The sequence below is a fragment of the Salvelinus fontinalis genome, chromosome 38 (assembly GCF_029448725.1).
Source record: "Salvelinus fontinalis isolate EN_2023a chromosome 38, ASM2944872v1, whole genome shotgun sequence".
Lineage (NCBI taxonomy): Eukaryota > Metazoa > Chordata > Actinopteri > Salmoniformes > Salmonidae > Salvelinus > Salvelinus fontinalis.
In genome coordinates this window covers 19,995,362-20,016,166 of record NC_074702.1, presented here as the reverse complement: position 1 = coordinate 20,016,166, position 20,805 = coordinate 19,995,362, and the positions used below count along the sequence as shown (strand labels likewise).

General features: G+C 44.2%; 1 protein-coding gene across 1 annotated transcript in view; it reads left to right on the top strand.

Moving 5' to 3' along the window:
* The window catches only part of LOC129837051 (DENN domain-containing protein 4B-like), a 39,562-nt gene extending 19,334 nt beyond the window's left edge, over positions 1-20,228 (top strand). Inside the window, exons 6-27 of the mRNA XM_055902941.1 lie at positions 2,421-2,662; positions 2,815-2,881; positions 3,587-3,645; positions 3,842-3,986; positions 4,230-4,405; positions 4,529-4,629; positions 4,904-5,119; positions 5,316-5,461; positions 5,698-5,834; positions 6,123-6,237; positions 6,893-7,228; positions 7,344-7,488; positions 7,640-7,792; positions 12,201-12,438; positions 12,548-12,830; positions 12,988-13,268; positions 13,635-13,797; positions 13,897-14,136; positions 14,245-14,344; positions 14,444-14,609; positions 16,896-16,954; positions 17,053-20,228. Coding sequence (XP_055758916.1) covers positions 2,421-2,662; positions 2,815-2,881; positions 3,587-3,645; positions 3,842-3,986; positions 4,230-4,405; positions 4,529-4,629; positions 4,904-5,119; positions 5,316-5,461; positions 5,698-5,834; positions 6,123-6,237; positions 6,893-7,228; positions 7,344-7,488; positions 7,640-7,792; positions 12,201-12,438; positions 12,548-12,830; positions 12,988-13,268; positions 13,635-13,797; positions 13,897-14,136; positions 14,245-14,344; positions 14,444-14,609; positions 16,896-16,954; positions 17,053-17,198 — 3,714 coding nt within the window. The 3' untranslated portion in view covers positions 17,199-20,228. The remainder of the gene's footprint in view (positions 1-2,420; positions 2,663-2,814; positions 2,882-3,586; positions 3,646-3,841; positions 3,987-4,229; positions 4,406-4,528; positions 4,630-4,903; positions 5,120-5,315; positions 5,462-5,697; positions 5,835-6,122; positions 6,238-6,892; positions 7,229-7,343; positions 7,489-7,639; positions 7,793-12,200; positions 12,439-12,547; positions 12,831-12,987; positions 13,269-13,634; positions 13,798-13,896; positions 14,137-14,244; positions 14,345-14,443; positions 14,610-16,895; positions 16,955-17,052) is intronic.
* The last annotated feature ends 577 nt before the right edge of the window (positions 20,229-20,805 follow it).

Genomic DNA, 20,805 nt, shown 5'->3' with positions numbered 1-20,805 from the left:
CTGTATGGATCTGTTAAGACAAAATGAAACGACTATTTGCCTATATGGAAATTTAGTCGAGACCACTTTCACATTTGGCTTCACTTGAAACAGAGCAGAAAAGCGAATCAGAAAATGACAGTGTTTACCGAAGTTGGGCAGTGGTGTCTGGTCCTGGAACGGCCTCTCTGATGGCTGACAATTTTCCTGTCATCCTGAAAAAATAAAAGGTTTCCATATAATCATGCAAACAAGACCATGACATTGATCAAGAATGTTTAGCATATGGCATCAGAAAATCTGACAATAGGCTCTCGTGTTTTGACAATATTTCTGAGTTTATTTTTTTGCTCACAGTTATTGGCCGCCTTGGGCGGATAGATACACTGCGTCCGCGATTCATTACATTCGCCTCTGCCTTCTGTGGGTATTCCACTGTTTGGTTCATAGAGTCAGTGCCGTCTCTCTCCTGTGTACGGATCTGTTAGGGCAAATGGAACAACACTTAACCTATATGGAGAGTTTAGCCAAGACCACTCTCACATTTGCCTTCACTTGAAACAGATCTGAAAAAATGTAAATGCCAGTGTTAATACATGAGTATATGGGCTGGTTTACCGAAGTTGGGCAGTGATGTCTGGTCCTGGATCTGCCTCTCTCACGGCAGACAGTTTTCTCGTCTTCCTGAAAAAGAAAACGTTTCGATTATCATTATGACAAGAACATGACATGGTTCGAGATTGATTGGCATATGGCATGAGATGAAGAATTGGAGATTAGGGTAGCATGTTTGTCAAGCTTTTTTGTATGTTTTTTTTAACTCACAGTTATTGCCATTCTTTGAGGGATAGATGACACACTCCATCTGTGAGTCATTACGTCCCTCTCTGCGTTCTGAGAGTAGTCCACTGTTTGGGACACAGAGTCAGTGCTGTCTCTCTTTGTATGGATCTTTTAAGACAATGAAATAACTGTTAGCCTACTTTGAAAGTTGAGGTGGAAACAGGTATAAACAATTTTTAAAAACCTTTCAGAAAATGTCAGTGTTCCTCCATACTGTATTAACCAATGAATATAAGGACTGGTTTACCAAAATTGGGCAGTGGCGTCTGATCCTGGATCTGCCTCTCTCACGGCAAACAGATTTCTCATCCTCCTGAAAATAGAACATGTTTTATCACCATGAACATGACATGGATCAAGAATGATTAGTATATGGCATCAGATTAAGAAATCTGAGATTTAGCTATCGTATTAAAACAACATTTTCATATGATTTTTTACATTTACAGATCTTGCCCTTCTTCGAGGGACAGACGCACTTCGTCCACGATTCATTACATCCTTCTCTGCCTTCTGAGGGTGTTTCACTGTTTGGGTCACAGAGTCAGGGCTTTCTCTCTCCTTTGTATGGACAAAATTAAACAACTCTCAGCCAAGACCACTCTCAAATTTGCATTAATTTGAAACAGAACTGAAAAAGTTTATGACAGAACATGTGTGTTACTAATAATTACAGTCTTATGTATTGGCTGGTTTACCGAAGTAGGGTAGTAGCATCTAGCCCTCGATCGGCCTCTCCCACGGCTGACAATTTTCTCATCATCAGAAACTGCACTTCTTCGGGACATGGACACACTTAGTCGTCGATTCATTGCTTTGTTGAACAGAGGGTCCAATGAATGTGTGAAATCAGCTAGAAAAAATCGGCAGAAATAGCAAGGTTGTCTCTTCAAAGGATTTTTCACAGACTGACGATTTTGGAATATGTTCCATTGATTTTGTTTGATGATATAGTAATCATCACTATGGTAACTCAGAACTCATCTGATTATGATCAGGGAATCAGCATCATGAGTGATGACATCACAGTGACACGCCAGTGAGGTCACCAGTAAGGAGTATGTTATGCTAATATATGTGGTTGCTAACCACAGAATTAGTATGCTAATTCTGTGGTTGCTACAACAAAATCTAATTCTAGAACCAAATGGGCTGAGATATTTCTAATTCCACAAAATGCCATGACCTATGGTGGCTGACAAGGTTCAGAAATACACTCAAAGAAATGTATATCAAGTGTGATATATGAAGATTGACAAATCCTAATGTTCTAATGTTGATAAATACCAACTATTTGTTGCTTGACTTGTGTGTAGTTATTTACCAATGCAGCTATTCAATATCATGCTTGCCTACCTCAATTATAAGTTTTAAATTGGCCCACTGTATAGACTTTATCTGCGATAAATCAATAAAAACAACAACATTGAGATGCAAATGACTTCAGTATGAACTCGCTCACAGTTTAATAAAAAAAATGTATCTCCACTATTTCTCACAGTATCTAGCATTTGCTAACTGTTTACACAGTTCAAAGCATCTAGCGTTAGCTAAATCCTTACTTTTTAACACTCCCGTGTCTCCTCTTCCCGTCGCAGGTTTACGGTGCTGCCATCCAGTTCTACGAGGCGTTCCCACGGGAGTGCCTCTCGGAGCGGCAGAGTGTCCGTCTGGGCCTGGTGAGCGTGGTGGACCGGCGGCCTATCACCAACCGCACCCTGCAAGTGAAGAAGAGCGTGTGTGTTCTCTCCCACTGGCCCTTCTTCACTGTCTTCCAGAAGTTCCTCACCTTTGTCTACCGATACTCCATCTCCGGACCCCACGTGCTGCCCCTTGAGAAGTCAGTGGTCCTTCATGGCAAATATCAGCTATGTGTCTATAAACCTAAAATGGCTAATCTACTGGCTAACATACCTTCAGCCTATTGGCTGTTGATTCATGTTATGGTTGGTTGTTTGGTTGATTTATTAACATGAACTCTGCTCTCTCCAGGCACATCTCCAGCTTCATGCACAACGTCCCCTTCCCCTCCCCTCAGCGGCCTCGCATCCTAGTGCAGGTAGGGACACCTGTCTTTAACTCAATTCACATTCTCTTATCTTTATTCCTTATTAACACATCAAAACACTTTAAAGCATCAGACGGGTGGAGTGGAAAACCTTGCTAAGCATTGATTTAGCTCAGGGCTATACAGAAGGCAGCATTAAAATACCTAATTCAAGTAAGGCATGACTGTGATTATTAGCTGAATCAGGCGTTTTAGTGCTAGTTTAGAACAAAAGCTTTCTCTGTGTGTGCGTTACAAGCGGAACCTCAGCTTGAGTTCTATTTGAGCTTGACACCAGTAGCATTGTGGTGTTTCTCACTAAAGATGTGACTTCCTCCCCCACAGGAAATGGGCGTTGAATGAATTGATGGTTTCACTGGTTAGTGTGTGCAGATGGACAGGGTAAAAATAACACCCAATCAAAACAACTATAATTTACTGTGGATTTAAAATAATTTAACATCACTGAATGATCCTTCCGGCTCTAGAAAGTAGAGACGATTGTTTAAGTAGTTTGGGGATTTCTAGAAAACTCAAATCGAGTCTCATGGGGCTTTTCAAACTTGATTCCTAATTGCTTGTTTCAAATCAACAGATATCAATTTGGTGAATGGTGGTCTATGAAATTGAAGCATGGCTGAACGTTCTTCCTTAGACATGTAGATTATTGTCCACCATGTTGGTTTGTTAATGATAAATGTGTGTGTGTCATTTCAGCTCTCCCCCTATGACAACCTTCTCCTCTGTCAGCCCGTCTCCTCCCCCTTACTGCTCAGGTCAGTACAGTAAATCTGCATTAGGTCGAGTCGCAATAAACTATGTGGTGGAATGCGTTCTTCTGCGCTAGGCGCTATCTCTCCAACCATGTCTTAGTTTCCCCTAAGGGATTTCTATTATCATGTTGAAGTCATGTTGAAGTGAATCCATTAAAACAATAATGAATTGATAGAGGCTGTTCTTTTCTGTCTGTAGTGGTGCCAGCTTTGTGAAGCTGCTGCAGAACCTGGGCCCTGAGAACGCCTGTGTCCTGCTGCTGGCCGTGCTGACGGAGCACAAACTACTGCTACACTCCCTCCGCCCCGACGTCCTCACCTCCGTCAGCGAGGCCCTGGTGTCTGTGAGTCACACACACGCCAAACCTACACACACAGCCATACACACACACAAAGACATATACGTACACACACACTCATTCCAAGGGGGCGGCAGGTAGCCTAGTCATTGGAGCGTTGGGCCAGTAACCGAAATTATGCTAGATCGAATCCCCAAGCTGATAAGGTAAAAATCTGTTGTTTGACCCTGAACAAGGCAGTTAACCCACTGTACTAATTAAAAAAAATAATGCACTCTATCCCTCTAGATGACGTTCCCTCTGCGTTGGCACTGCCCATACATCCCCCTGTGCCCGCTGCGGCTGGCAGACGTACTGTGTGCCCCCATGCCCTTCATCGTGGGCGTCCACTCCAGCTACTTTGACCTCTATGACCCCCCTACTGACGTGGTGTGTGTTGACCTGGACACCAACACCATCTTTCAGTGAGTACACTGACCTTGAAGGGCCTGGACCAGGATGCAACTGATGGAAGAGGAAGCAACAAAACAAACATACACACGTTTGAAAGGATGAAATCCATAGTTTTGTTTTCTCTTCTCCTGCAGAGCAGAGGACAAGAAGCCGTTGTCATGGCGATCGCTACCAAGGAAGCAAGGCAAGATGCTGGTGAATACCCTCACCAACTTGATGAAGACGCTGGAGAAAAGTGAGTGATGGCTGGAGACCATGCATGACATGCACTCTCTTCTCTCTTCTGTCAATCATTTTACATCATCTAGCCTACTTATTCTGAAGCCCATCTAGGGACTGATGCTGGAAAATGAGTACAAGCTAAAACATATTGGTGCAATACATCTGACTCTTGATAATTCTATGTGCCAATACTTTGTATCTTCATCATTTTCTCTCTGTGCCTCTCTACCACTACCCCCATTTCCCTCACTTTTCCTCTCCCCTCTCCCCACATTCTTCTCCATCAGTCTACACCACTGGCCAAGAGGAGGCCACCCTGGAGTTTCTGCTGACGGACTATGACCTGATCTACGGGCGTCAGAAGCAGCTGGAGCTGGAGATCCAGGAGGCCTTCCTGCGCTTCATGAGCTGCCTGCTGAGGGGCTACCGTGCCTACCTGCTGCCCATCACCCAGGCCCCCTCAGACAGGACCACCGACTGCAGCTCCCTCTTCAACCTGCAGGGTCAGTGTGGGAGGGGGTGGCTGCCTGTGTGTGTGACAAATAACACAAAAAAATGTGCACAAATATTATATAACATTCTAGCTGAGTACATGTGTGTGGGGGTTTTACCTCACCTAATTACTGTGTCGATAACCAGCATCCCTGTGAAGCTAGTGTTTTAATGTGTCTGAAGTTAACCCCTCCCTGGCTCTTGCAGGCTTCCTGAAGTCTCGTGAACGCACCCACCAGAAGTTCTACACCCAGCTGACCAGGACCCAGATGTTCACTCAGTTCATCGAGGAGTGCTCATTCGTCAGTGATCGCCATGCCTGTCTCGAGTTCTTCGACGAGTGTGTCCAGAAGGTCAGAATCACATCTTCTTGTTTTAAGGGATGTTTAGTGACGCACCATATCTTATGGAAGCTTTTAGTGTGTTGATTCTAAAACTGAAACCGGATGAGCCTTTTTGTATTTGCACAACTAATGGAAATGTGTGTGATCCCATTCCTGCCCTCTACGTTGTCAATGTTTGTGTATTTCTGTGTATGTGACCTGTGTTTGCGGTGCGTGTGTGTGTGTATATATATGCGGTGTGTAAGCAGTCAGATGTGGAGAAGCCTGAGGAGGTGCGTCTGATAGACCTGGACGAGGCCCACAGTGGGGAGCACACGGTCTTCATCATGCCCCCAGAGGAACCCCAGGAGCCAGACGGTTCAGAGTGCCCCACTCACTACAGGTAACACAGGCTCTACATATAGCACGGTCTTCATCATGCCCCCAGAGGAACCCCAGGAGCCAGACGGTTCAGAGTGCCCCACTCACTACAGGTAACACAGGCTCTACATATAGCAGGGTTCGTGTTCTCTAAGCTTCTCAAAGTAGGGCTGGGACTAGGATCAGTTTAGTCTTTTAAATAATAAAGAAATCGAAGGTTGATCTGATTCTAGATGAGCACAAATAAGGGCCCCGGCACTTTATACTGTCTGATGCTGTGACCAGTGACAGCGTGTTTGTCTGTTTACAGCTATGAGACGTTCCCTGTGCTCTGCATGGATCTTTTTGACCGGCCTCAGGACCAGCTACGTGTCCCTACCAAGGGGAGTGCCCCCAGCAGCCCTGCCCCGCGACGGACCAAACAGGTACAAACCCCAACATGCTGTGCCAGAGCCCCTTAAAACACACTGCAACACCGTTGAAAGCCAACACAACTATACAATAATATTAAGAGGCTGACTCACGCAGTTTAATTTCGATCTTTATTATTTTATTAAGGGCATTACCCTGCCTGCAAATCAAAACAAGTGATGTACTGGGCCATATGCACTACCCTCTGTAGTGCCTTGCGGTCGTAGGCCGACCAATTGCCGTACTAGGTAGTGATGCAACCAGGCAGGATGCTCTCGATGTTGCAGCTGTAGAACCTTTTGAGGACTATTTGTGTGCGCCCCCAACCCCTCTTTTACGCTGCTGCTACTCTCTGTTTATCATATAGCATCAATTAACTTGATCTGTTCAAGACTCCCCAGTTAGCTTTATGATAACCCAGTTTTCCACAGCTAAAGAGGGAACATGGTTCACTGTTTTTCTGTGCCATTTGAATTTAATGAGCATTCATATTTCATCCTTCATTCAATATTTAAAAGCAGGAAGCACAGTGTGTATTTTGGGTGAATACCCCAAGCACCCTTCAGGGTTGTTAAGTTGGCCTACTAGGACACATAGGAACCACATTATTACGGCTTTAGTGAATCTAGATTGGATTACCTAACTCCTGTATCCCTGTTTCTCCTTTAGGAGATTAAGCTGGCACAGAAGCGGGCACAGATATACTCGGCAGTGCCCGACATGTGGTCCAAATGCCTGCTTGGCCACTGCTATGGGCTGTGGTTCATCTACCTGCCCACCTTTGTGCGGGCGGAGAGTGCCAAGGTGCGTGCCTTGCAAACGGCATACGAGGTGCTCAAGCACATGGAGACCAGGAAGGTGGTACTACCAGATGAGGTGTGTTACAGGATCCTGATGCAGCTGTGTGGGCAGTACGGGCAGCCTGTGCTCGCTGTTAGGGTACTTCTGGAGATGAAGAAAGCTGGGATCACACCCAACACCATCACCTATGCATACTACAACAAGGTGAGACATTATTTACTTGAATTAAAAATAGTTCAATCCCGTCTGTGATCCCATCTGTAGTGTTGTCATTTTTCCCCCATGTTGACTCACCTCTGGCTCGGCCCTCTCTCCTCAGGCAGTGCTGGAGAGCAAGTGGCCCTCCACCAATCAGGGTGGCCGTCTGCGCTGGGCCAAGTTGCGTAACGTTCTGATGGCCGTGGCGCAGTTCAGACAGCCAATCAGACAACGGCAGAAGAGTGGTTCAGTAGGCTCGCGGACAGGTCAGGACATATTTACATGTTATTTGTTTTTTACTATTGTTTGTAACAATAAATAGTCATTGGTTTTAGAGTGGCCTTTTTAATGGTTTGAATTAAAATCATTATATATGTTAAAACATAGAGGTGAAACATGTTTTGTCTTTTTAAAAAGATACAATGGACAGTAACCAACGGTCCCGCCCACAATCTAACCTGATTCGTCAGTCCAGCTGGAGCGGCCTGAGTGAAAGCTCCAGCCACGAATCGCTGACGGGGTCTATGGTGAAGAGCAACAGCCTGAACAGCATGAGAGGCTCAACAGACAGTGAGTGACGGATATCTATTTTATAGAAATAGCACGGTAATTGGAATGTTATATAATGGCATTGAGGAGTACACCAACTCAGTCACCGGCTTCATCAATAAGTGCATTGACGACGTCGTCCCCACAGTGACCGTACGTACATATCCCAACCAGAAGCCATGGATTACAGGCAACATCTGCACCGAGTTAAATGCTGCCACCTTCAAGGAGCAGGACACTCATCCGGACGCTTATAAGAAATCCCGCTATGCCCTTAGATCAGGGGTGTCAAAGTCAAATGGACGGAGGGCCAAATAAAAAATTTAGCTACAAGCCGAGGGCCGGACTGTTCGAATGTTCATTGAAAATTTTTTAAATGACGCATATAGTCTAGTGAACCTAATTGAACCTACTGAAAACCTAACAAAAATATTCCAATATGATCAGATAAATAAAGCAATATTTTCTTATGGCTCTGTCAGTAATCTTTAATTTTCAACAGACACAAAAGACAAATTTCCTTTATATAAAAATCCCCATAACATGAACATTAAATGAAAGAAACCGGTATTCAAGGCACCATCAGTAGCCTATATTTTCAATTTTAGCAAAAGTGGGCTAAATTTACTTCAAAGAAAAAAACAATAATAGCAATTTTCTATCATCCACTCAACTGAAATATTTTTAAAATATAATTGGATTGAAATACAATAAAATAAAGTGCAAAAATCTATTAATCAAAAACAACACTTTGTTTAAGGAGAAGTAACATGCAGTGAAAACAAATATTAAACTTTAACTTTTAAACTTGAACTGAGTAAAAACTCTAAATATGTGATTGCACAGTAATGTTCACTTGTTTGAGGTTGAGGGTGATACTTGGTGGTGTCCCATCTTTTCCACAAGTTCATCAATGTTCGGGGTAAGGCTCTGAGCTGAGGAAATCCTCAGAATTGAGTGGAGGTGTTCAGCAGTAAGTCGACTTCTGTGTGATGTTTTGTTCAGGTTCATCAAAGAAAACAGTTGTTCACACAGGTATGTGCTGCCAAACATAGACAACGTTTGAGCAGCCTGGATGCGCAGCTGGGGCATTGTGTCGGGGAGGAAACGGGCGAACTCCGCAGCACCCACTGCCGCATATTTTGCCCTCAGTGCATCATTGCATTGGAGGTCAATCAACTCCATTTGGAGGTTTGGTGGTGAGCTTTCCACGTCAACAGCAAATGGGTTACCGAGCAGTTCCAACCTGCTTTTTTGTGCTTCAAAGTCAGCAAATCGGCGTCGAAAGTCAGCGGCAAGCATACCTATTTTATCAGCCAACTGTGCGCTCGGGAACGCACTGGTAGAGAGCTTCTCTTTCATGGTCTGGCAGCTGGGAAAGTGGCTCAAATTTTCTTTCCGCATCTGCGTCTCCCACAGAGTCAGTTTGGTTTTAAATGCCTTCACTGTACTGTACATATCAGAGATGACATGATCCCGACCCTGCAGCTGCAAGTTCATTGCATTCAGATGACTCGTAATGTCACACAGAAAAGCCATTTCACACAGAAACATTTCGTCTCGGAGTTGTGTTGTGTCTTTCCCTTTGCTGTCCAAGAACAGACAAATCTCCTCACGAAGCTCGAAACATCTTTGAAGCACCTTTCCCTGGCTTAGCCATCGCACCTCTGTGTGATAAGGCAAATCACCATGCTCCGTTTCTAACTCCGTCAGAAATGCCTTGAACTGGCGGTGATTCAAACCTTTGGCTCTGATAAAGTTAACTGTGCGCGTGATGATGCTCATTACATGCTCCATTTTCAAGGCTTTACCGCACAACGCTTCCTGGTGTATGATACAATGATAAGCTGTCAGCTCACCTGTCGCGTTTTCCTCTTGCATCTTTTCCCGTATCTTCGCCACCAGTCCGCTCCTGTGTCCACACATCGCAGGTGCTCCGTCGGTTGTCAAACCCACGAGTTTTTCCCAAGGCAGCTCCATCTCATTTACACATCTTGACACCTCTTCATACAAATCATGCCCCGTAGTTGTGCCATGCATAGGACGTAAAGCCAAAAACTCCTCTGTCACGCTTAGGCTGGAGTCCACTCCGCGGATGAAAATTGACAACTGGGCAATGTCAGAAATGTCGGTGCTCTCATCCACAGCCAAGGAATATGCAATGAAATCTTTTCCCTTTTTCACAAGCTGCTCTTTTAGATTGATGGACAACTGGTCTACTCTCTCGGCAATGGTGTTTCTGCTCAGACTCACATTTAAAAAGAGTTGCCTTTTTTCTGGGCAAACTTCGTCACAAACTTTAATCATGCAGTTTTTGATGAAATCCCCCTCCGTAAATGGCCGGGCTGATTTAGCGATCTCTTCTGCCAAAATAAAACTGGCCTTGACAGCAGCCTGGCCTTGTGATTTGGCTTTTTTGAACAGAGCCTGTCGAGATTTTAGGCCTCGTTTTAATTCCTCTGCCTTTTGTAGCCTTTGTTCCATGTCCATATTCTTGTTTTTGTCCGCGTGTTTCGTTTCATAATGTCGTCTCAGATTATACTCTTTCAGTACCGCCACACTTTCTCCACACAGAAGACACACAGGTTTTCCAGCTACCTCCGTGAACATATACTCCGACTCCCACCTTGTTTGAAACCCCCGGTTCTCAGTGTCCACCTTCCGTTTTGCCATTTTTGATGGGTATCTGAAAGTTAATTTTACTGTGATGCTGACGACTGCTGTGCCAATAAATATTGAAATGAAGCAGCCTACTGCTCGGTGCGTCACCGTTGCATTGTGGGAAATGTAGTATTGGTGCGTGTAAAAGATCTGCGGGCTGCCGGCTTGCTGCGGTCTGCGGGCCGGTTCTAATAATAAATCAAGATCATCCCAGGGGCCGTAAAAAACCTTCTCGCGGGCCGGATGTGGCCCGCGGGCCTTGACTCTGACATATGTGCCTTAGATGAACCATAAAACAGGCAAAGCGTTAATACAGGACAAAGATTGAATCCTACTACACCAGCTCTGACGCTCGTCGGATGTGGCAGGGCTTGCAAACTGTTACGGACTACAAAGGGAAACCCAGCCGTGAGCTGCCCAGTGACACAAGTTTACCAGACGGGCTAAATGCCTTTTATGCTCGCTTCGAGGCAAGCAACACAGGAGCATGAACGAGAACACCAACTGTTCCGGACGACTGTGTGATCACGCTCTCCGTAGCCGATGTGAGCAAGACCTTTAAACAGGTCAAAATTCACAAGGCCTTGGGGCCAGACGGATTATCAGGACGTGTACTCAGAGCACGCACGGACCAACTGGCAAGTGTCTTCGCTTACATTTTAAACCTCTTCCTAACCGAGTCTGTAATACCTACATGTTTCAAACAGACCACCATAGTCCCTATGCCCAAGAAAGCGAAGGTAACCTGCCTAAATGACTACCGCCCATTAGCACTCATGTCGTTAGGCATGAAGTACTTTGAAAGGCTGGCCATGGCTCACATCAACACCATCATCCCGGAAACCTTAGACCCACTCCATTTTGCATATTGCCCCCAACAGATTCACAGACGTTGCAATCTCAGTTGCACTCCACACTGCCCTTTCCCATCTGGACAAAAGGATCACCTATGTGAGAATGCTGTTCATTGGCTACAGCTCAGCGTTCAACATCATAGTGCCCACAAAGCTCATCACTAAGCTAAGGACCCTGGGACTAAACACCTCCCTCTGCAACTGGTTCCTGGACTTCCTGATGGGCCGCCCCCAGGTGGTAAGGGTAGGCAACAACCGGCTGCATCACCGCCTGGTATGGCAACTGCTCAGAATCCGACTGGAAGGCACTACAGAGGGTAGAGCGTGTGGCCAAGTACATCTCTGGGGCCAAACTTTCTGCCATCCAGGACCTATTTACTAGGCAGTGTCAGAGGAAAGCCCAAAAAATGGTCAGACTCCAGTAACCTAAATCATAGACTGTTCTCTCTGCTACCACACGGCAAGTGGTCTAGGTCTAGGTCCAAAAGGCTCCTTAACAGCTTCTACCCCCAAGCCATACGACTGCTGAACAATTAATAAAATGGCCACCCGGACTATTTCCATTTTTACATTGCTGCTACTCACTATTTATTATCAATGCATAGTCACTTTACCAGTACCTACATGTACAAATTACCTTGACTAACCTGTACCTCCGCACATTGACTCGGTACCGGTACCCCCAGTATTTTCACTTTATTTAGTAGATATTTTCTTAACTCTATTTCTTTAACTGCATTGTTTGTTAAGGGCTTGTGAGTAAGCATTTCACGGTAAGGTCTACTCCTGTTGTTATTGGCGCATGTGAGAATTAAAATGTGATTTGATTTAAGGTTTAATGGAACATAGCACTCTCATCAAACAACTGTGTCTAATGTTTGGGAACCACCCTCCTAACAATTTCCACTCCACAGAGTCTAAGCTCTCAATGAAGGCGGTGCTCCGGAACGCAGGTGCCAATGGCTGCAGCGATCCCGCCTCCCGTAAACCCCCCGTGGGGCCACGAGACACCTCCACCCCTTCTCCCTTTTCCCCTGGTGGTGTCCTGGTGCGCCGCGACCAGGTGTGCCTGTCCACCTTCTACAAAGACTGTGCCGAGACGGCAGTCTCTGAGCCCGACTGCAGCTGCCAGCCTGGGGACAGAGACGGCAGGTGAGGGGGTGGAGAAGCTGGGACTGATATGTTCTGATATGTTTTTGGATTACAGTTTGAAAATCACTCAGATATACTATAAGAGTCTATTCCTCTGTTCTCAATGTAGGCCACCTGGGCCGAGAGACACTGTGAGCCGCAAGCCCGTTGACGAGAACTACAATAATGTGTCACCGCCGAGTCGGGGAAGCCTGGCAGGGAAACTGCAGCAGCTGCTCACACCTACTCGTCATCGAGTCTCGGGGCGGCGGGCCGCCAGTGTAGACGCACGGCGCTCGGGGGGTGAAAACGGGCCGGTGCGCAGGGTGTCGGAACAGAAGCCGTCCCGAAAAGCCCAGGTGGCTGAGAGCCTGCTGAAGGCTAAGGAGAGGCTCTACAATGCTACCTCTGAGGTGAGGGGACAACATGTGGGTTGTTGTAGCTTATAGTCTAACTACACTGTATTGGCCAGCTGATTTAGTTTATTGTGGTAAAATGCATTTGCAGATGTAGGGAGTTATCAAACCTGTCAAAACATGCTTAATGTTCCTCCATCCTTTCCCTCTGTAGAGTTCTCTGTCAGTGGGGAGTGACGTCGAACTCCCTGACACCACCAATTTGGCCTTTCCTCTCCGCAAGTCCTGGGACACCAACCAAGAGGGAGCGGGACTACAGGTGTTGATGTCGAGCTGCTCCCTATGTCGGAGCTGTAACTCCCTGGTCTATGACGAGGAGATAATGGCCGGGTGGACGTCTGACGACTCCAACCTCAACTCCAGCTGTCCCTTCTGCTCAACCACCTTCGTCCCCCTTCTCAACGCTGAGATCTGTGACCTAGGACCCGTCAGCAGGTAGGACTACTCCTCTCATCATAACATCATCCTAACATTTAAGTGTGTCTCAAATGGCACCCTATTCCCTATATAGTGCAATACTTTTGACCAGGGCCCGTAGAAGTCAAAATCCCTTAATTTTGACTCCTATTCTTATTCAATCTGTCTATTCAGGGCCATGTACAGTCCTCACCATATGTATTTGGAAAGTGAAGCTATGGTTTTACTGTCTAAATACATATGATAAGAACTGTGTGAGGACTGTAATGGTGTATGGTGGGGACTGTATGGTGAGGACTGTATAGTGAGGACTGTATGATTCTTAAACTGAATGAACTTTAGGCTTTTTTTTGTCACCCAATCCCTTCATTTTGACTAACAAAGCGTTCACCACAGCCTGGAACGTACCAATTGGAACATGGACGAGGAGGTGGAGAGCGCAGCCATGTCCCCTGGTGACCAGGGGGACATCCTGGGTCACAACGGTGTGAATGAGGACTCCAGCTCTGAGACCAGCAGTTATTCTGAGAGCAGCAGCGTTACCATGGTACTCTACCTACACTGGTTTATTTCTCATCTTTATCTGTTGACTTCTGGGAAATATTCAATCTTGCTATACCCACAGTTAACGTGTTATTGACTCCAGGGTTCATCGGTGGGTGGGTCGCCCCAGGTGACGGTGGCCTACCTGAGCCCATTGGTGCTGCGCAAGGAGCTTGAGAGCCTGCTGGAGAACGAGGGCGAGGCGGTGCTGGCACAGGGCCAGCTCCTGGACAGCCACTCCATCATCTTCTGGAACATGGTGTGGTACTTCCATCGCCTGGGTCTGCCCAGCAACCTGCTGCAGCTGGTTCGCTCCTCACCGCTGGCCAACCAACTAGCACAGGTAACTCCGCTCCCAGGCTTCTTGGGGCCTAGTGGTGAATTATTAGCATTAGTATATCACAATACATAATGTCCTCATTCTAATGATGAGCTCCTGTCTGTGTGTCAGACTTCAGAGAACTCAGCAGTGAGGGTGAGGCTGCTGTGGGACACACTGACCCCTGACACAGACTACTGGCCCCCCCTCTACATCCTGTGGAGGATACACAGTAAGATAAACACGTTATTCACATGGATATAGTCAGATGATACAGGTTCAGATCCTTTCATGAATTACATCTCTTGCTCTCACTCACTCACTCACTCAGGTGGCGTACCCATGCGGAACCACAGCTGGCGGAGGCACAACCACCCCTTCACCCTGGCCTTCCTGGAGGAAGTGCTGCGCTGGGTCGGCATGAACGAGGTACACAAGGGAATCACTCTCTTCCTGGAAACCATTGCCAAACAACCTGGCACGCCCAAGATACAAAGGTGAGTGCAGGAAATTGCCTCTGAATCATCAAATGTTGATAGCATTTTTTGTTTGTGTAAGTAATAGTGCCTTCAGAAAGTGACTTTTTTCACATTTTGTTGTTACACTCGGAATTTAAAATGGATTAAATATAAAAAGAATTGTCACTGGCCTACACACTCATTAATTAAAAATGAAAAGCTGAAATGTCTTCAGTCAATAAGTAATAAACCCCTTTGTTATGGCAAGCCTAAATATACAGAAAAAAATAAACGCAACATGTAAAGTGTTAGTCCCATGTTTCATTAGCTGAAATAAAACATCCCAGAAATGTTCCATATGCACAAAAGCACATTTCTCTAAGATGTTGTACACAAATTTGTTTACATCCCTGTTAGTGAGCATGTCTCCTCTATCCACCTGACAGGTGTGACATATCAAAAAGCCGATTAAACAGCATAATAACTACACAGGTGCACCTTGTGCCTGGGACAATAAAAGGCCACTCTAAAATGTGCCGTTGTCGCACAACACAATGCCACAGATGTGCAATTGGTACGCTGACTGCAGGAATGTCCACTGTTACTAGAGAATTTGATGTTAATTTCTCTACTATAAGCTCTAAAAGCTTATAAAAACTAAAAGCAACGTCGTTTTAGAGAATTTGGCTGTGCCCCCAACCGGCCTCACAACCGCAGACCACATGTAACCACACCTGCCCAGGACCTCCACACCCGACTTCTGAGGAGTATTTCTGTCTGTAATGAAGCCCTTTTGTGGGGGGAAAATTCATTCTGATTAGGGGCGGGCAGAGGCGCACCAGCCCAGTCATGTGAAATCTATACATTAGGGCCTAATTTATTTATTTATTTAAATTGACTGATTTCCTTATATGAACTAACTCAGTGAATCATTCAAATTATTGCATGTTGCATTTATATAGTTCATGAGTAAAAATGTGCTTAACAAGTCACATAATAAGTTTCATGAATAGTGTTTAACATGATTTTTAGTACTTAATCTCTGTACCCGACACAAACAATTATCTGTAAGGTCCCTCAGTTGAGCAGTGATTTTCAAACACAGATTCAACCACGAAGACCAGGGAGGTTTTGCAATGCCTCGCAAAGAAGGGCACCTATTGGTAGATGGGTAAAAAATAAAAAATAATGACATTGAATATCCTTGATGAAGTTATTAATTACACTTTGGATGGTGTATCAACAAACCCAGTCACTACAAAGATGCAGGCATCGTTCCTAACTCAGTTGTCGGAGAGAAAGGAAACCGCTCAGGGATTACCCTATGAGGCCAATGGTGACTGTAAAACAGTTCCAGAGTTTAATGGCTGGGATAGGAGAAACATGAGAATGGATCAACAACATTGTAGTTAGTGCGCAATAATGACCTAATTGACAGAGTGAAAAGGAAGCCTGTACATAATACAAATATTCCAAAACATGCATCCTGTTTGCAACAAGGCATTAAAGTAATACTGCAAAAAATGATGTGGCAAAGCAATTCACTTTTTGTATTGAATACAAAGTGTTATGTTTGGGGGAAATCCAATACAACACATTACTGAGTACCACTCTCCATATTTTCAAGCATAGTGGTGGCTGCATCATGATATGGGACTGATTCTAATCATTAAGGATTGGGGAGTTTTTCAGGATAAAAAAGAAACGGAAAGGAGCTAAGCACAGAGGAATACCTGATTGTCTGCTTTTCACCAGCAGGATAATAACCTAAAACACAAGGTCAAATCTACACTGGAGTTGCTAACCAAGAAGACACTGAATGTTCCTGAGTGGCCGAGTTACAGTTTTGACTTAAATCTACTTGAAAATCTATGGCAAGACCTGAAAATGGTTGTCTAGCAATGATCAACAACAAACTTGACAGATCTTGAAGACATTTGAAAATAATAATGGGCAAATGTTGCACAATCCAGGTGTGGAAAGCTCTTAGAGACTTACGCAGAAAGACTCACAGCTGTAATTGCTGCCAAAAGTGCTTCTACAATTATTGACTCCGGGGTATGAATACTTATGTAAATTAGATATTTCTGTATTTCATTTTCAATAAATTGCCAAGAATTTCTAAACATGTTTTTACTTTGTCATTATGGGGTGTTGTGTGTAGATGGGTGAGAAAAAAATATATTTAATCCATTTTGAATTCAGGGTGTAACACAACAAAATGTGGAATAAGTCAAGGGGTGTGATACTGTACTTTCTCAAGGCACTGTTTTGGTTATATGATTGCACAATTGTGATCGATAGTACTTTGTGTTGTGTGTCCAGGAGTCTGTACAGAGAGATGCTCTTCCTCACGCTGGCTGCCATGGGTAGAGATCACGTTGGTAAGCAGCCTCTTTAAGACACTTTAAACACAGTTGGAATACTAGAACTTCACTATAGTTTCAGACCAACCAGGCTTATTGCTTACTCTGTCTTTTAGCTGCGTTTGATAAGAAATACAAGGCTGCGTACCAACGGCTGAGTGGCTCCTTGGGTCGCGAGGAGCTCCGCAGGAAGCGAGCCCAGCCACCTAGCCCCAAGGCTGTGGACTGCAGACGGAGCTTCCTGCTGCCCCTCGAGTGCTGATACCACCTACAGCCTCCACCCACTCCAATCCAGATCCGCCCCCATCGCTGCTGCCTCTGCTCCCTAGAACACTGATACCCAGCTGCCAAGAAGAAGGGATTGGAAAAGCTAGACAGAAAACAGACAGAAAATTCTGCCTTCACTTTGGACTTCTCCGCTGTGCTGCCACCTAGCACAGCTTGGCCACACTATAAAAGCCCCCTGACTGTGCAACTATATCTCACTATCTTTGTTTATGTGAACCCGATATCTACATTTGACCTTCATTCATTTCCATTGTGCAACTGGCCTTTGGACAGCTTCCTCAATAACTAAACACAGCCCTCTCGTCCTATAGTTTGGCTACAGGGATTATTGGACCTGGTACATACAGCCCAGCCCCCTTGGACTTTGCTCGTTGCTCATATATACATGGCCTCTGCCTCACCAATATAACTCATACTGGTTTGTAGGTCATAAACCATGCATTTCATTCGTATGCAACATGTAAGGCATATTACTGACCTGCAATCTATGCATTCAATGTGAACATATTCTATAATTTGCATTGCTTTCAGACAGAAAATCTCATTAGTGGGAGATGTCTAGTGATCCTTGATGTGATGGGAAGTGTCTATCATCGAACTGTAACACATACATTACATTGCAAGGGTACATACCAATCACTCACAGTCACAGTCAAAACCTTTAGATTAGATCGCATTTCATGCCTCTCTTGCTCTTTTTCACCCTCTGGAAGGAATTCTGTCAACTGGACATTGGTGGTAAAGTATATCACTTTGGGATGAGACTGCTTCAGCAAGTCTCAGCCAATCCAAACGAGGATGTTTACTCTGGGAGAGGATGATATTGATTATTGACTTCGGGAGAGGATATCTTCGGAAGGATTATGTCAACTCAGATGTCAAATCTGGGAGAGAATTATGTCAACTAAGAAAGGATGATGTTGACTGGGAAAGGATGATGTCGACTGGGAAAGGATGATGTCAACTCTGGGAAAGGATGTTGACTGGGAAAGGATGATGTTTCCTATTGATTTTGGGAGAGTATGATAACTATCGGTTTTGGGAGCAGATGGGGAGCACTGGGGATCAGCTTTGTAATGGTTTGATCACTATCACTATGGTTTCCTTAGTGTGTGTGTTTTCCAGCTCATGGTGTGGAATGGAGCTATGGTCAAACTTTGGGTAAGGCAGAAAATAGCCTATGCAGAGTCGCCAGAAATGCTAACATCCGGTTTTCAGGGATACAGTATTTTCAACCTGACGGAAGTGGGAACTCTGCTCAGGCGTCTTTCTATGCCTGCAACATTAGATTAGGCAGGAAGCGGAGAGAGGGTGTGACTGGGAACAGACACTGACATTCAAGGAGAATCAACGAGTCCTATAAAACCCCAGTCCTGCGCCCCCACATCACAACCAGGAAGGACTTTTCATACACGGACACACATACATATTGCATACAGGATTTATCAGTTGTATTGTGTTTTTAATTCCTTGTACTGTTCTTGTGAATTTGAAGTGTGATTGGGTGTTCTCAGTTCATGAACTGATTCTCAGTGATTGAGGCATTTGTTGCAGAAAGTGGCTGACAGAAGAAAAAAAGAAAAACGTGTAGAAGGGGGGTTGATTATGGTATGTATGATGTCATGTGTTTTCTCCTGTTTTATGCGTATTTACCTCATCTCATACCTCTTTTCCCGTGCAAAACGGAGTGATTTGTCTGGGAGGATGGTCCACAAGGAAATGACTGTGATGGACCTTTAGTAGTAGTAGTAGTAGTAGTAGTAGTAGACTGTGATGGAACTTGAGTCACACATCACCAGTTTTTCATTCACCACACATTTTAGGCCAGTAGTGGGTTAAGAATTTTTGGCAGAGATCAAAGAACTTCAGAAGATCCACTTGAGTGGAAGGGTTTAAAGAGAAGAAGGTACTTCACTGTGGAGCACATACTTATCTACTAGGTTCTTGTTTTTATGTACAGTACCTGTGAGGCTTTTCCCCATGTTATTTTAACACTTTATTTGTTGTTCAGCTTTCTATATGAAAACAAATTAATTGCACAATGGACTTTTCATTTTCTTTCAATTTCATATATTGTTGCCACACTGTTAAATGCCTCTGTTACCGTCATATATTGTTTTTGTTCTTGCAGTGTTATATAGCAGAGTCACGAGAGAATACCTTGTGTTCTGCCTTTGAAGATTGTGTGAGTGACAGAAATTATTGTCCCACCTGGGGAGTAAAGCTGTATTTACAACTAGGGATGTGAAGTTGTAGCGAGAACAATTTTCATATCTCATATTTTAGTCTTAACCTGAGGTTGAGATATTTCAGATGGCACTGATATCATTGTGAGTCTACCCATATATCATTAAAGTACAAGGGAGACATTGTTTGCACACAGCCATCCAGTCAACAGGGATATACAGACTGGAGCAAAGCATTGAGCATTCTCAACCAGTAGAGGGCAGTAGGGCATACAGAGTCAAGTTCTAGCCATTGGTAGGTTGAATTGGGCTTGAACATGCTAAGGCAACCCTGGTCTTGGAATTGACATGTCTTTAGTAATAACATGGTGGGAACCTGTTTATTCAAATGACCTATCAGTGGTCATGACGTAAAGGAGACCCAAGAGGGAATGCTGGTTAAAAGTTAGTTATCGTCAGTGTCTCTAATTACACCCTATTTGGCTCTTGGTCAAAAGTAGTGAACTGTATGGATAGTAGGTTGATAAAATGGTGTATAATTTGAGATTTCCCAGCCCGAAGATAGATTATAAAAATAAGGCAGGTAGATTTGTTCCCCAACGTAGGCAATATTACATTTATGGCCACTATTTCAATGCACCGGACTGCAAGTGAATATAAGGGACATTTATATTGTCTGTTCCGTTAATTGAGCAAAGGAATGAAGAGAGGAGATCTGTATTTAAAATATATTGTCTTTGCTGTTGTAATTTATATGGATGTGACTTCAGTTGTAAATGTCTTGTTTTATAGAAGAAAATACATACAGATTCCCCAAAGTTCAGGTTTCTTGTGATTTTAATGTACAGTATGATTTTCTCTCTGCCTAACAATAGTATTAGAGCGGCTCTAAATTACATCCTCAAACAGTATTCTCTGACCCGTCTTTGTTCTGAAGTGTTGAAATGTTTTCAGGCCAGATAAAGCAGCAAATATTGTTAAATTGTGTGTATATATACAGTACCAGTCAAAAGTTTGGACACACCTCCTCATTCCAGGGTTTTTCTTTATTTGTACTATTTTCTACATTGTAGAAGAATAATAGTGAAGACATCAGAACTATGAAATAACACATATGGATTCATGTAGTAACCAAAAAACTGTTAAACAAATCTAAATATATTTTAGATTTCAGATTCTTCAAAGTAGCCACCCTTTGCCTTGATGACAGCTTTGCACACAAATTATCTTTGAAAAACAGGGTCCTGATAAAGGGATGTTTCTTTTTTTGAAACGTCCCTTTTTCAGGACCCTGTCTTTCAAAGATAATTTGTAAAAATCCAAAGAATTTTACAGATATTCATTGTAAAGGGTTTAAAAACTGCTTCCCATGATTGTTCAATGAACCATAAACAG